The 18,260-nt window shown below is 40.6% G+C and overlaps 1 protein-coding gene across 1 annotated transcript in view; it reads left to right on the top strand.

The window, feature by feature from the left end:
* The window catches only part of ARSB (arylsulfatase B), a gene marked incomplete at its 5' end in the record, with an annotated part of 179,983 nt that overhangs the window by 34,119 nt on the left and 127,604 nt on the right, over window positions 1-18,260 (top strand). The window contains one exon of the mRNA XM_082650559.1: window positions 2,733-2,940. Within this exon, the coding sequence (XP_082506685.1) occupies window positions 2,733-2,940 (208 nt within the window). The remainder of the gene's footprint in view (window positions 1-2,732; window positions 2,941-18,260) is intronic.

Here is an 18,260-nt window from a genome sequence, read left to right as displayed (position 1 = left end):
CTGCCGAGTTGCCCATAATGGCCTGGGTGAGCACTTTCTCCTGAAACAGTGAGCTCCCTTTTTCATTTCTCCACCCCTGTCCACTGTAGAGAATCCAGACCAGGGTCACAAAGTCTTATGTTTACAAGGGCCAGGCTGCTACCCTAAATAAATGAAGTCATTCAGGTAGGACAGTGGGGAGACTAGAAAATAAGAGAGCCCTTGGGGGAGGCCAGGGGTCTCTGTTTCTCATACTCCAGCCATTTGTTGTCAGATGGAGTGTGGACCTGGAGTTGTCAGAAGTTCTGATTTTTCAAGAAAATAAAAAAACTAAACAAAACAGGTTTTCATGTGACATTTCCTGATTTTTAAAACTTTATGTGGGTTGCAAATTGTTGTAGCTTTCCAATTTTTAATCCGTCCCCATCCAGACCTTGGCTGGTGGCTGGGGCATGGGCTTGGTCTAGTGCTGAAGATCCAGACGGCGGTTCCCACTGTGGAAACTCACTGCGCTGGCAGGTCCCGGATGTCCCTGCACATCCTTTCCCCTCCGAACATCTTAGCCCAGGGTTCTTCCTCCCCACCTGGGCGGGGCATCTGCTGGGATTCCCTTCACCATGGTCTGGAGGAACATGGACTTTTCAGTGTGACTTGTGTGGCTGGAGGAGAACGCACGTGTGTCAAGGAGCAGCAGAGGCAGAGCTAAAGCCTGTCAAAGTGGTTAGTGTTGCCTTTTGGAGTTGGAATTTGGAATGTGTTCCCATGGAAACAACGTACAAACGAAGCCTAGGGTCTACATCATCATGGTTTTTATTCCATCACCTGCCTTCTTAGTAAAATAGGTTTTAAAGTGATGTCGTTGATATTGAACAGCCATTTTGAACATTTTGATTTTTGGGCAAAGGTGTTTCTAAGTTCCAAAGATCTGAACTAAAAATACTGTCTTGGGTGTCTATTTGAGTTCTATATATGTATACCCATTACTGTATCACAGTGATGTGTAATATGTAATTTAAAACAATTTATCAACAGTAATGAATGAAATATGAGCCCACCTCCCAGTCTGCATTCTAACTTTTCCCCATTCCTTTATGAGATTTAAATGCCTCAAATACTCCAACAGAATTAGGTTTTTACTCTTGGGTTGAGCCAGTTGTTGCCTCTTTGAAGGTTTTCAATTCATTAAAGAATTCTATAGGAGCACAGTGAAGAGAGCCTTCAGAAAGACTCATTAAGAGGAAGAGGCTGACGCAGAATATCATTAACATTAAATTCTGTAAATTGGGTAAGAGGTGAAATGAATCAATGTATCATACTCCTTAGTTTCCAGGAATTAAATTGGCCTTATGTTTGGTCCTAGATCAAAGACTAGCAAGGCATGGTGTTCACTTGTTTTCTTCTAAAAATATAAACAATCCTTAAACCTCTCCTAAAAGGTGGTAAGTTATTTTTCAGCTAAAGCAGAAAGCCAACCCATCTATTGGGACATAGCCACACTGCAATAGCGGAGTTTCCAATAGGAAATTGCTCTGCAATTAATACGAACTTGTGCAAGTCATATAACCTTTCTAAGCCTCAGTTAACTTACCTGTAAAATGGGTGTAGCAAGGTGGTTTTGAGTATTACATGAGACAGAATTATTGGTATTATTATTATTATTTGTTTGGATCAGAGCTTTCTAGGCCATTTTAGAACTCAAGATTTTATTTTCATAAAATTCACCCATTTAAAGTACACAATTCAATAGTAAATTCACAGAGTTGTGCGACCATCACCACAGTCTAAGTTTAGAACATTTTCACCGCCCCCAAAAGAAGTCTTGTACCCGTTAGAAGTCACTCATCCCTCCTCTCACCCACAACTCCCTACAGCTTCAGGCAACCACTAATCTACTTTCTGTTTCCATAGATTTGCCTATTCTGGACATTTTATATGAATGGAATCATACAAAACGTGATCTTTGTGATTGGTTTCTGTCACTTAACATAAAGTTTTCAAGGTGCATCTATGTTGTAGGATGTGTCAGTACTTCATTCCTTTTTACGGCTGCATCATATTCCTTTTATTGCTGTCTATTGCTGAAAATATACCACATTTTGTTAATCCATTCATCAACCGGTGGACATTTAGTTGTTTCCACTTTTGGGCTATTATGAATAATGCCACTGTGATCATCCATGTACAAGTTTTCGTGTGGATTTATGCTTTTGTTTTTCTAGGGATGGAAATGCTGACTCATATGGTAACTATATCTTTAACAATTTCAGGAACTGCCAAGTTGTTTTTCAAACTGGCTGCACCACTTTACATCCCCATCAGCAATGAATGAGGGTTTCAGTTTTTCCACATCCTCACCAACACTTCTGATTTTCCATTTTTAAAATTATAACCCTCCTAGTGGGTGTGAAGTGGTATGTCAGTGTGGTTTTTATTTGCATTTCCCTAATGACTAATGATGCAGAGCATCTTTTCATGTGCTTGTTGGCCATTTGTATATCTCCTTTGGAGAAACATCTATTCAGATTCTTTGCCCATTTTGTAGCTGGGTTAATTGAGTTTTATTATTGAGTTGTAAGCGTTCTTAATATATTCTAGATACAAGTCCCTTATCTGATATATGACTTACAAATATTTCTAACCCAGTTTGTGGGTTGTCTGAATATTACTTTTATTAACTGATAAATCTGGGCTTCTCTCTATATATTTAATACTTCCAAGCCCTCTTAACTGATTTGCACAAACTCTCTTTCCAGCCTCTGTTTCTCTACCTTGCTCTCCAGTCTGTCCACGAGCCCCTTCAGGTCCCCGAGGAATACCTGAAGCCATACGACTTTATCCAAGATAAGAATAGGCATTACTATGCAGGAATGGTGTCCCTTATGGATGAAGCAGTGGGAAATGTCACCACAGCCTTAAAGAGCCGTGGGCTCTGGAACAACACGGTGTTCATCTTCTCCACAGGTAAGTCCGTCGATAGGAAAATCATCTCTTGGCAGAGCCTAGGACATAGTATTCAATAAATGGAATGAAGATAAATTGGAGCATTTAGCAGTTCCTTATTAAAATAAATGCTAACTGCAAGAGTGGAGACATCATAATAATGGATAGAAAAATGTATCTAAGGAAAAAGAATTATGAGCCTTCTGTCTTCCTTCAGATATCAAAATATTCTGGGAGTATGCTTGAAAACAAGCTCTCAGTAACTGAGTAAGTATGAGTGGGCAACACTCCTATGCAGGGCAGCTGGGCAGTGAATCCCTGGACTGACTTGTTCCCAACAATGTCTACAGCCCAGGCATCCTCTATGAAGAGGACTTCCGCTGACTAGAGGGGTCTCTGTATCAGTGCAGAGGCAGATGGTGACGTTATGAAGACACTTAAGAAATGGAACCATTTAAATCTAGGCTAGAGTCTCCAAGTATAGATTCTTTTATATTAAAATTTTCTGACAATAAAGTCATATATCACTGATTATAGAAAAAACAAAAGGAGGGAGAAAAATTTTTTGAAAAATCATTTTCATTATGGCAATGTCATTCTGATTCCTAATCTGTTATATATATGTGGTTTTTTCCCCCTTCTCATTAGACATAGTTTTCTAAAATTTCCCTATGATGTGCTTTGGGTGTAGATCGCGGTTTATTCATTATGCTGAGTATTCAGAGAGCACTTTCCATCTGAAAATGCAGATCCTTTTGTTATGGGAAATTTCCTTGTGTTCTTTATTTCAGAATTGTTTGGCCCTCCATCCCTCCTTTCTCCTATTCTCTCTGTACAAAACTCCTGTTATTTGGGTATTGGGTCAATCCCCTAATTTTCTAGGTTTTTTTCCTCCCCTATTTCTTTTTCTTCTACTACTTGGGAAATTTCCTTATCATTATTCTCTAATCATTCTATTGAATTCATTGCAACTGCCATTTTTTTCAAGTCCATTTTATTTTTTTATTGGAGCATAATTGCTTTACAGTGTTGTGTTAGTTTCTGCTATAGAGCAAAGTGAATCAACTATATGTATACGTATATCCCCTCCCTTGAGCCTCCCTCCCACCCCGCTGCCATCCCACCCCTCTAGGTCATCACAGAGCACCGAGCTGAGCTCCCTGTGCTATGCAGCAGCTTCTCACTAGCTATCTGTTTTACACATGGTAGTGTATATATGTCAATGCTACTCTCTCAATTCGTCTCACCCTTCCCTTCCCCGCCTGTGTCCACAAGTCCGTTCTCTACCTCTGCGTCTCTTTTCCTGCCCTGCAAATATGTTCATCGGTACCATTTTTCTAGACTCCATATATATGCATTAATATACGATATTCATTTTTCTCTTTCTGACTTACTTCACTCTGTATGACAGACTCTAGGTTCATCCACATCACTACAAATGACCCAATTTCATTACTTTTTATGTCTGGTAATATTCCATTGTATATACGTACCACATCTTCTTTATCCATTCATCTGTAGATGGACATTTAGGTTGTTTCCATATCCTGGCTATTGTAAATAGTGCTGCAATGAACATTGGGGTACATGTATATTTTTTTGTTTTTTATTTTATTATTATTTATTTATTTATTTTTGGCTGCATTGGGTCTTTGTTGCTGCACGTGGGCTTTCTCTAGTTACGGCCAGCGGGGCTCCTCTTCGTTGCGGTGCCTGGGCTTCTCATTGCTGTGGCTTCTCTTGTTGTGGAGCACAGGCTCTAGGCGTGCGGGCTTCAGTAGTTGTAGCATGTGGGCTCAGTAGTTGCAGCACGCAGGCTCAGTAGTTGTGGCGTGCTGGCTGTAGGGTGCATGGGCTTCAGTAGTTGTGGCGCGTGGGCTAAGTAGTTGTGGCTTGTGGGCTCTAGAGCGCAGGCTCAGTAGTTGTGGTGCACAGGCTTAGTTGCTCCGCAGCATGTGGGATCTTCCTGGATCAGGGATCGAACACATGTCCCCTGCATTGGCCAGCGGTTTCTCAACCACTGCGCCACCAGGAAAGTCTCTGGGGTACATGTATCTTTTTGAATTATGTTTTTCTCAGGGCATATGCCCAGTCGCAGCAACCACCGTATTTTTTAATTGTCAAAAACTCCTTCCTGTTTTCTGATAACTCCTTTTTTGTAAAGTTTGTTTTTATTTTATAAATGTAATAATTTATTTCTCCAAAGCCTGTGCTCTTAACCATTAATTTTGTATAATATATATGTGAATGTGAATGTGTATGTAGGTATGTTTATACCTATACATATATGTGTGTATTAGGTATACACATACATGTATTTTTTTTTACTTTTTAAAAAATTTTTGTCAGAGTATAGTTGCTTCACAATATTGTATATATTTTTAAGTTTGCTTGTACTCCCAACTTTGTCTCTTTCTCTTCTAAGATCATTTGTATCTTTGTTTTGGTCTGTCTTTCATGAAGGAGGCTTTTTCAGACCCCTAGTGATCCTTGGCTAAAACCCAAAAATTTGATTGGAAACTCGAAGGGTGAGGTCAGGACTTGTCATCTGGTAAGTTTTACCATAAAGTGACTGTGTGAGAAGTATGAGGGGACACGTTGAGGAATTAATCTGGGTATTCTACTTATAGATTTTTAAAAGAGTTGTTTTGTTTTGTTTTGCTTGTAATTAGGCATGGTTATGGAACATAGCATTTACTGAGTACTTACCATGTGTGGGACATGGTTCTAAGTGCTTTACATGAATAAGTTCAGTTAATCCTCACAGTAATTCTCTGGGGACTCTTATTATCCCATCTTGCAGATGTGAGAACTGAAGCACAAAGAGGCTAAGTAACTTGCCTAAGGTCACTCAGCCAGGCAGAGTGAGGTGTCACCCTTTCTGCCTCTGACACGATGATCTGGAAGTTCTTACTGGACCTCAAGATATAGCAGTGCTTTCCCCGAGGTGTGCTGCAATTTTGATTTGTTGAGAAGCCTCGGCAGGGCCGGGGTAGCATCCACCCTGACCAGCCTTTTTCAGTTGCTTTAGTGCTATACAAATACTATAATTTTCTAAGTGTGTCCCGCTGTGAAAAAGGTTGAGTATAGATAACATATGTTTTCCCCAAAAAACTTACCCTTCAGAAAAGAGGGCAATATCTTATACTTAAGTCCTTACAAGTTCTCTCATAGTCCGAGAGTCGTTTTCAACTTCCTTTATTTTGAACAGCCTGGTAAAGCACTTTGATCAGTGCTGGTATTGAATGCTTATAGAGGTCACTGGAAAGAATCAATTAAAAAGGAGTCCAAGACGTTTAATACTGATTTAGTAATTATTCCTGGGAAATGACCTCACTGTTTCAAGAATTGGAAGTTGTAAGTTTGTGAAACAAGCCTTTGTTGTAGATATCACAATTATACAATTTAAGGATAAATTATATCCTGAAATGAACGTATACATGGATTGATGTATCATACATAGACTGAGAAGTACTCAGACAGAAGTGAAAATCGTAGCTCTGGAAAACTGTTAAACGTCTCAGGGTGGCTCCTGTGACAACAGATACTGATGTCAAGTGTGCATGGGGAGAGGTTTTTTCATAATAAGTGGGGGTGGAAAACAATATTTTAAGATCTGTATATCTCTTTTATTATATGATTTCACATGTTTATACATAGACATATTTTAAATAGATAGTTGACTATTTCATAAATACCCATAATACTTATTCAAGTCGGCAAAAATAATTTTTGGAGCTTTACACTGAGAAAATGGGAATTACCTTATAATTGGGTTGCCCTATTCTGACAGTTTGATATATTAATAGATATATTAGTCTTGGACCATCTTTGCTTTGTTGAGCTAAATCCAACTTTATAGTGTGTATGTATTTTAATTATACTGCTGGATTCAGTTGGCTAGGGTTTTATTTAGAAGATTTGCATTTGATTTAAAAGTAAAAGTGGAGTAGGTGGTTTCTTTTCTCCCTGTTGGGTTTTGTTGTATTGGTTACACACATGTCGTAAAATACTTTGGAAGTTTTTCCATCTTTTTCTATGCTCTGGAACACTTTGCAGATTGTTTGAAAGATCCCTCTGGTAAGCTGGTCCCTGGAACCGTTTTAGGAGGCTTAAAAAAATTATCTCCATAGTTTAAATTTTTTGCTTAATTATATCTAGGGGTGTGGGTCTTTAAAATATTTTTAAATTAATTTTGCCTGAAATACAGTGAGCCCTTTGATCTGCATGCTGAGATTATTTTTCACTCCAGGAAGTCTTCCTTGTTCATATTTTAGCTTATTGCTTTTGTTCTGTTTGATTTAATTCTCAAAAATGGCTTTAATTAGTAGGTGGAATTACTGACTCAGCTTTTCTTTCATCAGTTTCCGTTTTTCATCCTTTTTCTCAGTCTGCTGGAGCTCTTTTGCATTACCAGTTAGACATTTGTGCAGTTTTAATGCTGCTCTTTAATATCTCCAGTGGAGATTACTATTGATAGTATTTTTAGCATCTTTGCAATCCTTTCTTTGCCTCAATCAGTTCTTTTTTCTTTTAAGTTTGTTAGTAATAATAATGACTACTGGTTATTAAATATTTACTGCATCCCAGGCCGTTCTAGTGCTTTTCCTATACGTTCTCATTGTTAATCATGTTTTAATCATTAAAGTTCCAAGTAGCATTGTGAAATGGGTTTCTTTATCCCTACTTTAAAAATGAAGAAACTGGGCTTCCCTGGTGGCGCAGTGGTTGAGAGTCCGCCTGCCGATGCAGGGGACAGGGGTTCGTGCCCCGGTCCGGGAGGATCCCACATGCCGCGGAGCGGCTGGGCCCGTGAGCCATGACCACTGAGCCTGCGCGTCCGGAGCCTGTGCTCCGCAACGGGAGAGGCCACAACAGTGAGAGGCCCGCGTACCACCAAAAAAAAAAAAAAAAGAAGAAACCAAAATTTAAAGAGGTTAAGTGATTTGCCCAAGTCTACTGCTATGGTCTGAATGTTTGTGTTCCCCCCAAATTCATATGTGGTGGTGTTGGAAGGTGGGGGCCCTTGGGAGGTAATTAGGTCATGAGGGAGGACCCCTCATGAATGGAATTAGTGCTTTTACAAAAGAGACACCAGAGAGATCTCTAGCCCCTTCCTCCGTGTGAGGACACAGTGAGAAGATATTGGCTGTGAACCAGGAGAGGATTCTCACCAGAAGGTGACTATACTGGTGCCTTGGCCTTGAACTTCCCAGCTTCCAGAACTGTGAGAAATAAATTTCTGTTGTTTATAAGCCACCCAGTCCATGGTATTCTGTTATAGCTGCCGAACAGACTAAGAGCCATACATCTAATAGAGGGAAGAGGAGAATTCAAACTCAGATCAACTTGGGGTCAGTCCCTGTTAAACCTAATCAGCTGTGCTTGTACATCTGCTCTTTTCCTTCTGTCTCATCCCATTGTCCCTAATCTCTACTTTTTGGCTTTCTACACTTCTATCCATCAAACCCATGATTTTCCTGAATCTTTCCAAATAGAACTTTTCTAAACTCATCATTTCCATAGTCAATCATTTCCAGCTATATACTCTTCCTCTGAGTGTAAGCAGTCGAGGACCTATCCGCCCAGAGTGCGTGGCCATCTCTTGGCCTCTGGTCACTGTCCCCTGGTTAATTCCTTCTCAGATCTATAGCTTGGGGTCAGGTTGATGCACACAGCTCACTCGTTTCCCAGTGGCCTTTAGGCATTGAGTGTCCTACACTCCAGTGGACCTGACTGACCTACTTAACATTTTCTTATCTTCGGGCTGCTTCTTCGGCATGGCTAGCAGATTCTTCCTGTCTCCACACCTTCAGGGCTTTACTTAGGGGGGCATTTGCCAGGGCAGTGTGCCCCACTGCCAGGCCCTTTCTTCTGCCCACTGTTCTCTGGGAGTTGTGATCTCTCACTGCAGATAGGAAGTTGAAGAGGTAGTAATGCTCTGGTCATGTCAGATATGAGCACTGTCCCCTCCTGAGCTGCCTTCCTGCCTCTTTTCAGGTAGGCGAGTGGTTCCATGTCGAGGCAGAGAGGGTAGACCAGCCCTCGTTTCTTCAGCTCAGCTTCTCCAGCCCTACAGCTTATGGAAATTTCTCCAGGGTTCTCTCTGACATTACAGATTGTCTGTGAGTCCTGGTTTCTCGCATTGTAATGAAGTTTCATCTTATTCTAACTCATCACAACGTGATGTTATTCATCTTATCCTATGTCTATGTAATTTTAGCAGAGTATTGGTTAAGAGAAGCAGGACTAACGGCCATTAGGAAGATACCGTTTTAACCTGGGCTCTTATCACCGCAGCTGAGCTTTATAGTTGCTAAACTCCAGGAATCTTCACAGAAGTCTAACCGTGAGTAAAATGAGCTAAACTTAGAGCCAACTCTGGAGCAACTTGATCATGAATTAAGACTAGGAAAACTGAGTCTAAAACCTTGAAGAGAAGACAACGATTGATCTCAACATCTTCCTGCAGCTATTATATGTTTATATTAACTCTTATCAGAATAACCATTTTCACTTACATTTAGAGGAGAGTTTGACTATAAGGACAAACCTAATTTCCTCTGGAGACTTTTTCTGTGTTTATTGACAATTTCATTGCCTGAAGTTGAATTTAATAACGTGCTATAATAATGTGATTAAAACCCAAGGAAACAAGCCCTGGAACTGGCTGGTTATGGAATGGTGATTCATTTTTTCCAGTTTTCTCACTTTACTTCACTTGGCACTGCTCTTTTTCACAAGCATAAAAATACTGAGTGCATCCAAATAACTGTTGAACCCAGTAGTTTAGAAAACCCTGACATATACTAGCTTCTTGGTATCACACTTATATTTAGTGAAAGGGAGAGGTAAAGGCATATATTTTGTAGGTGCAGATGTTTGAAGACACTTTTAAAAAAATCTTCTTTTATAATCTGCAGGAGACCCATGAGGCTTCCTCATCCCTTGTCATCACCATCTGAGCACTTAAGGTGGTAACTCAGTGTGCCAGCTGGGAACCACTTGCAGCAGTGGAGTGTTTGTTAAAAATGCACTTGCTGAGGTGACGGCTGCACAACATTGTGGATGTACTAAAGGTTACTGAACTGGACACACTAAAATGGTTAATTTTAGGTTATGTGAATTTCATCTCGGTTTTTAAAAATACAGTTTCTCAGACTCTATTACAGACTTACTAAATCAGAACCTAAGTGAATGAAATCAGAAACCCTGGGATCTGGGCCCAGGAATCTTCATTTTTAACAGTAATCCAGGTGATTCTTCTGTATAGAGAAATTTGAGAACTTTTGATCTAGGGTACCTTATTCAAACCCTGGGAATTTACCTAATGAAGAATAGAGAGAGACAGACAGAACCCAGCAGCACCACCATAGAGGAACCCTGACCAGATCCTGTTCAATCACACATCTCTACCTGAACAAACAGAGGAATTTATTCCAGAGCCTAGACTTTTAACATTTGTTATCTGATTATCTTTCATAAAATTATGTGTGATTTAATATCTTAGAGCTATAAAGATTCTTAACTAATTCCCCTAAATCTTATGTCCCTTTCTCCCTCATATGTTGAATTCCCTTCAAAACTGGTACCAACAAATGGAGAACTCCTTCACAGTTTAAATGTACTTATTAGGCAGTTGGCAGACTTATAAATATTATAGAAATTCTGTGCCAGGAACAAAGTAATTTGATGCTGACAAATCAGTCTCACTAAGTTCTTCAAACTCTTAAATGCATTTCTGACAAAGCTAAGGAAAACCTGTTAAGTGAATAAGTGATGTAGTGGATCCACACTGGCTTTCTCTTTGCAAATAGTGCTTTTTTCACCATAGAGGGGAATAACAACACGTAGCTCAAAACTACAAGACGAGGACCATCTTCTCCCTAGCCAGAGGTCATTAACCCATTTCACCTCTTCAGAATTTTCATGTGAATGTCCATGCTAAAAGCATGTCGGATCACTTTTAATGTTTTATTAGTAATAGGCAGTAATGCATACGGATTTGTTGATTATTTTATTGAGAGAAAATAATAATCAATACATTTTAGAGGCCCCCAGAACGAAGTCTTGCATTTGTATTCTCTGTGACAAACCATTGAATCAACAAGCCCAGAGTCTAAGGCAAAGATGCTTCTCAATGCCTATGTTTATCAGATCTTCCGTGTTTTATCATAATTCTACTTATATACTATAATATAATATTGTATTATTGATGTTATGGATTTCTTAGCATGAGAAACATGAAATAATCTTTACTTTCACACTTCTATGAGAAATGGCCTTTCCCTGAGTTTATACTTAATGGAAAATATATATTGAACTGAGCATACTTATTGACTAAATTATAAGCTTTCCAATTTGTTTGGGTTTACTTTTGCCTCTTGTTTTGCACTCCATTTTAAAGGTCACACTTAAGATGGGTCCATTTCTTATATTGTACATTTCTCACAGAGCTCCTTAGAGCCAAAAGTCCCTGTGGAGGCCAGGGGAGTGTTAGGCTGGACAGGCTGCACTGGAGGATGAAGCAAGGTGAAAAGGAGGTTCTACATAAAAATAATCACGTGGGAACCACAGTCACAGCAGGAGGAAGGGGCTGAAGTAACGTCAGGTCACCCCAGTTATAGACGCAAATACACAGTAGGCAACCAGAGGATGAAAGAGGGGACTGAATGGCCTAGGAATTATTAGTTTCTGAAATAGCAGAAAATAGATTGTGTTTCAGGTGTTTTGTGCCTGGAATTTTAAAAAATCAATGCCATTAATTATAAGTGGAAGATGAAAGTTTAGGAACCAGTATTTTCAGTTGACAAACAAAAGCTGTGTATTGTTTATACTCCTGTCTGCCAGAATGTCATGGGGATTGACTGTGTGGTAGTTTTTTTAAGAAAACAAAAAAATGAGGGTGACTTAGCTACTAAAGAACCCAAACAATCTGATTCTTCCCGATTTTACTCTCCATGTGTGGGGTTCTCCTCGAGGCAGTGGTAACTGCTGTTGCATGTGTGTGGAATATATTTGAAACAAGGCATTTGCTCCAATATTGGAGCATTCCAGGGCTAGCTTGTGCCGGCATTCTGTCCCAGATTCCTCTCCACTTTGGGTTTATAAAGTGATTGCTGTGGTTTTCCGACTTGATCTGAGGCCCCCTGTTAGGCAGCTGAGGAAAGGCTGCCGTCTCCCTCCTTTCCAGGAGCTTAAGGAGACTTGCTCTTCTAAGGAGGGCCTGGGAACCAGGGCCGAAGCTCTTTGTGGGAGATAGCCCTGCTGTGCTTGGCCTCTAAAAGGCTGCTCATCCTTTGCTTTCAGAAGCATGAGATTCCCCTGGCCAGGCCTAAAAACAATAATAATGATATATTTGAAAAAATCCCCATCGCGTCTCTTGCTGACTTTGGCAGTTAGGTACCAAGCATCAACAAAACACTGTATACAGAAATCTGCCTTCCAGGCATGTTCCTTTCTTACAGAATAATCCTTAACCTAGTGGAGGTTCTTTTTTCATGTGTCCTTAATGAGAAAATATTTCAGAGATTATTGGCACCACGGGTTTGTTCCTTTCTAGCGGCTGTCACCCTTAACCAACTGTGGTCTCTATGATCTCTTTCCTATTTTTCTTTCACAGTATGGTCCACACTTAATCTGCCCCTCCTAGGTTGACTGTGCCAAGTACAGTGATTTGTTCCTTTATCGTCTCTACTCCAGAACACTTTCTTATTTGGGAAGAGTTTTTAAAAAAGAAAAATGGCTTCAAAAAACTTAGCAAACATTAAAAATGGCATTCACTTCTGTGGAGACTACCAACAAAACCCAAAGCTATATCTGTTTTCAAAACAGCCTGTGATCTGGTAACACGTTCTGACATCCACAGACATACACATGTTCGTCAACAGTGTACAAGAAGGAAGAGAGTACTGTGTTTGGACTAAGAATGTTGGCTTTATGGTGCTGCTTTAAAATCCCACTTTGGTGTCATGTTTGATGTTAGAAGGTCTTTCTCGAGTCCAGAGGTGATAGAGCAGGCTAAATGGTGGGATCTGTTGAAAATCCACTTCCCAAAAGTACCCTGTGTGCAGTACATACAGCTCACATCGGGGAGTCCCTGAAGGGAGGGGCATGATTGTTATCTATGGCGGGTTGTGATCATCACGCTATCACCATGGGAGGTCAGGTCACCTGACCACGTGAGTCATCATTTTCTTCCTGACAACAAGAATTAGTCAGTTAATATGCGTGACTCTCGATTTTATTTAGGACAATGTGTTGGTCCTGAAGAGACCAGAAGCTAAAGATGTGAGGCATAAGTATCACATTCCCTTGGGGCTGAGGCAGGGGCCAGGCAAGTGCATGGCTTGGAGAAGTCCTTTCCCGTGTCTGGGTCTCTGACGCATGCACTAGAAGGAGTTGTGCTTTTTCCCTGATCTCCAGGCTGAAAATCACTTAGTTCAAGGAGTGTGACAAAAAGTCTGTCGAGCCACTAGTCCAGCACAGTGCCTAGCACAAAACTCAGGAAATATTTGCAGGTGGAGGAGTGTGCTTGCATTCGAGATCCAGCAACACACCCACCTACCAACAGGCCACAGGTCAAAGTCAAGTGAGTGGAGCTGAAAGATGAAGTTTGGAAGACAGCCTCTGGATCAGGGTCAGCAGCAGAGGCTTCATGAGAAGCTAGGGTATAAATTAAACTGTGCGTGAACGACGGATAAATATCAGCAGGTGAATGGAAAGAGAGGGCGGGGCATCTGGGGCATGGAGAGTGGCATGAGCAGACGAGCAGGGGGAGGGAAGCAAAGGTGTGTTCTGGGTGTGGTGACTAGGCCAGTCCAGCCTTCCCACTGGTGTTCAAAGGGACATCCAAAACCATGGATGTGTCCTCCTGGAATGTTAATTTTGCTTGAATGTAGAGAAGGAAAATTATTTAATTTAACTGGTTAGTAATTTAAAACATTTTTATATTAAAAGAAATGGGGCAAATTATGGAACAGAATACATTTCATTTCATGGATTTTTTTTTTTAATGTTCAAAATCTCAGGTTTCCACTCTTGATCATTTAATGGAAGAATTTAAAGTTCTTTAAAGGAGATCAACTCCATTCATTCACCAAAAATTGCCCACTAATCCTTACCTAGAGCTTGAGGCAGGAGCTGTGTTTCCTCGAAACTGCCAGTGGGAGGTGGGGCAAACATTCTAGCCCTTGGCCGCATGGCCAAGGATTTTGCTTAGCTGTGAGAGAGCCCCACGTGACACTGGGACACTGCATGTCCCGGATGGCAAATCTTGAAGGTGGTTGGTGTGGCTCCTCTTAAAGGATGTGCCTCCGTCCCACACAACAGACGTGAAGTACCTTTGTGTGCAGGTCTGGGCCATGGAGTCTGCGCTCTTGCTAAGAATGAATGCAGGGAGGCCTGGCCTCCTTGGTCTCCCTGGATAATGGATTGAAGGGTCTTCAGAGGCACTTCTCGAGTCTTCCATTTCCTTTCCTTTCTCCCCTGCTGTTCCTAAGCTCTAAATTCCTGTCTCAGCTTCTCCAGCCCCTCTGGCTCACTGCTCTCCCCAGGTCCTTGCCCCCTCGCTATTCCTTTGTTTTCAGCATGTGTGGATTGTGAATGATTAGGCAACTTAGATCACAGGTTTTGTTTTTCCTAGGCAAAGGCAAACCCCTCCCCTTGAAAGCTGTCTCCAGCTTTTCCCGGTTTTGAGAAAGCCACAGGAAGCCTCTCCAAGCTACAGTGGCATCTCAGAGGCCAACCAGAGGCCAAATTGTTGGTGGGTGAAAGAGCTTCTAGACCTTTCTTTACCATTTCTGTTTTCATTTCCATTTTTTCTGGCATATAGGTCAGATTGACTTTGTTATAGATTTTTTTGTTATAATGCCAAACTCTGCCCAGTGTTACAGACAGCTTTCTTGTACCGTGGTCATCTACTCACAAGTGAAAGGAATTAAGAAAATGTCAAGAAGAACTCAGTTAATCCAATACAAAATAGCTCACTAGCTTTCATTATTTGGGGAAGAAAAGGATCCAGATCTGTGCTGTCCAGTAGGTGCCCACTAGCTGCAGAGGGCTATTGAGCATCTGAAATGTGGCTAATTTGCATTGAGATGTGCTGTAAGTATAAAATACTGAATTTTAAAGACTTGGTATGAAAAAAGAATGGAAAATAATATCTCAATAATTTTTTATATTGATTACATGTTGAACTGATTGGGTTGAATAAAATATATTATTAAAATTAATTTTAAGGACTTCCCTGGTGGCGCAGTGTTGAGAGTCCGCCTGCCGATGCAGGGGACATGGGTTCGTGCCCCGGTCCGGGAAGATCCCACATGCCGCAGAGCAGCTGGGCCCGTGAGCCATGGCCGCTGAGCCTGCGCGTCCGGAGCCTGTGCTCCGCAACGGGAGAGACCACAGCAGTGAGAGGCCCGCGTACCGCAAAAAAAAAAAAAAAAAAAAAAAAAAAAAATTTTAACTGTTTCTTTTTACCTTTTTCAAAATGTGGCCACTAGAAAATTTTAAACTACGTTATGTGGCTCAGGTTATATTACTGCTGGACAGTGTTGCTCTAGATTGTAGCTTTGCAACTAATTCATTCCTTGTGGGAGTTCCCCAGGGATTACTTATTGAAGATTTTCTCTCTTCATGATCATGCTAAGATGAAAATAACACATAGTAGACTCTAAGGTTCTACAAAGCAAGAGCTGTGTCTGTTAACGTTCTTCTTTGGAGGCAGGAGTGGTGACGTCATTTTGCTTAGGAGGCTTGTAAACTGGCTCTGAAGATGTTTCCAAAACAGCCTTGAACACTGACAGCATCATTGAAATAAGGGTATTGCCTCCCAGTGACTCTACCGAAAGATGTGATTCCTTTGGTTGCATAAATCAGGGGTTGGAATATTGAAAAAAGAAAGAAGGCAGTCTCATTACTTGAAGTCCATATTACTCCAGTGGGTCTCAGCATGTACAGGCACTTGGACAAGACCACGATCACCCCTATTACCATTTTACAAATGCAGAATGCAACATGATGGAGGCAAAAGTGGGAAAGAAAGTCTTTTCTAACTGCTCTAAAGAAAACCCAAAATATTTAACTTGTTTGCTGTGATGTGATAACACTCCTCCTTGGTGCCAGAAGAAATACTGTCACAACATAGAACAAATAGGATTGTGAGATCCGGGATCAACGTATTAGTAAATGCCCGTGCTGTATAACAGTTTCTTTGAAATTTTAATCATTATGACTTATATAGGTCGAAGATACACTCAAGGCCTCTGTATCCATTTTCAGCAATCTTTTTCTTTTTTAAGGTTATAAAATCTTTTTTTTTTTTTGGACAAGTTCACTATTAGGAAAGTATTTCTCCATAAAATAGAAGTAATCTTTTCCAAAACGGAAAGTTTTTTTTTTTTTAAGATTTTATTTTTTACTAGCAGTTTAGGCTCACAGCAGGATTAAGGGAACGATAGAGAGATTTCCTGTATCCTCCCTGCCCCCCACTCATGCGTGGCCTCCGCGCTTATCATATCCCCTACCCACCAGGGTGCTGTTGCTTCTTAAGATCTTTAAAATGTTCCCTTTGTTTTAGTGCCCCATTGTCTTCTAATTCTCTGGGGTAGATAAGAAATAATTATCACCTTTTTGTAAATAGGGATATAATCCCAAGGGAGGTGATTTGTTGAAAAGCATAGGTGACCAGTAACAGAAATGGTTTGAAAACTTAGCTCTTTTGCTTTGCATTCCAGCTACTACATTCATAGTATCACATGGCTCTTTGAGAAATCGAGTCTTTTGTCCACAATAGAACATGCTGCTCTGAAAAGTGAGGCGGCGTATCTCATTTTCAGTTGCACTTCTTTTTATTAAATTCTACACTGCACTTTGTTCAATAGTGTAGTTATTTATACAATGTTTAGAAAGTTAAGAGAAGTAAATTGAATTCTTGATCTTGGTACTTTTACTTTCTTCCTAACAGCAATAAAAAAAAAGATTTAGGCATCCTTGCTGGCTTCTTGGAGGCCCAGTTGCTGTGAAGCTGTGATACCTTCGTTATCCCATTCCCACTGCTTGAATCGTCAGCTCATATTCTTGAAGAATTTAATCAATCTTATTGCTGTGTATGACAATGGCATTTATTTTCTCTGCAAGAACTTATTTACTTTTTCTCTTAGATGGCTCTCCCTTTGTTGATAATCTTTTCTCAAGTCCTGAAGCACGGATTGATTTTGGAGCTTCAGGAAGATCAGTGGTTACATGGACTGCGGAAACTGGTGTTTAGTGCACAGTCCGTGTAACCATCAACGAGGGATCCTGCTGAGAATTGTAAATGAGAAAGATGTGACAGGTTGTGAGAATAAGGGGCTCCAAGCGTGGGGATTCGGAAAGGAGCGGACATAAGCAGTCTCTTCCTTGGAGACACCTGCCAATCAGCCAGAGTTTGTTTCCTTAAGCGTTCAGGGCTTGAAACATGTCAAGAATCTTGAGAATATGTTTGCAAGTGCAGAAATAAGGGTCAGTGGATCTTTCTTACACAGTGTGTGAAGAGGAAGAAGTAAGAAACAGTTTGGAAAAGAAAAATGATTTTAAATGTTGGTATTTCAGGACAGTGCTTTGTTTTTAAAGTTACATGTGATTATCTCACTCCAGTTCAGTGTATTCCATGAAGCCCATTCAACTCTTACCATTGTGCGTTTTTACTATTCTTGGCCTTGGGAATACATCGCTCATCGTAGGAACTTAGTAATGGACCTAGATTTTCTCCCAACTCAAAAGAACACTCAAAATTGATATTACATTTTAACTCCAAAAGACTGCCCAAGTCAGATGCCTGATGGAGCAATATAATATGCCAACAAAGATTCCAGTTTCAGTCCATCTAGAATCCCCTGGAAAATCAACTACTTGGCATACTGGGAACAGGGAGAGGCTAGGAAGCCAGATCTGGGCAAAGCCAGGAATAGGGGCCTAGGCTGCCTACGGGATTGTCTTCCGAGGTTGGGGCAGAGTCTGATTTATAACAGACCAGAAGACGTGGCAACTCAGGAGCCCATCTTGGAGAGACAGTGTAGCAAATGGTTAAGACAGAGCAGGGGCTGTCTAATCAGACAAACCCGAGTTCAGATCCTCGTTCTACCGCTTACTAATTGGGTGACTTTGGGTAAATTACTTTTCTGAGCATCAGTATTCTTGTCTGCAAAATGGGGATAACGCTTACTTACAGGACTATTATGAGAATTAAATAAGATAATTCATGTAAAGTACCTGATACCAGGCCTGGTGTAAGGAAGGAATTTGATAAATACAGCTATGATTATTATTATCATCACTATCTGAGCTTTTTACCTTTTTAC

The sequence above is a fragment of the Grampus griseus genome (genome assembly GCF_964374135.1).
Source record: "Grampus griseus genome assembly, chromosome: 3".
In the NCBI taxonomy this organism is placed as follows: Eukaryota; Metazoa; Chordata; class Mammalia; order Artiodactyla; family Delphinidae; genus Grampus; species Grampus griseus.
The sequence above is the reverse complement of the archived record's forward strand: the minus strand, read 5'-3'. Positions and strand labels throughout refer to the sequence as shown.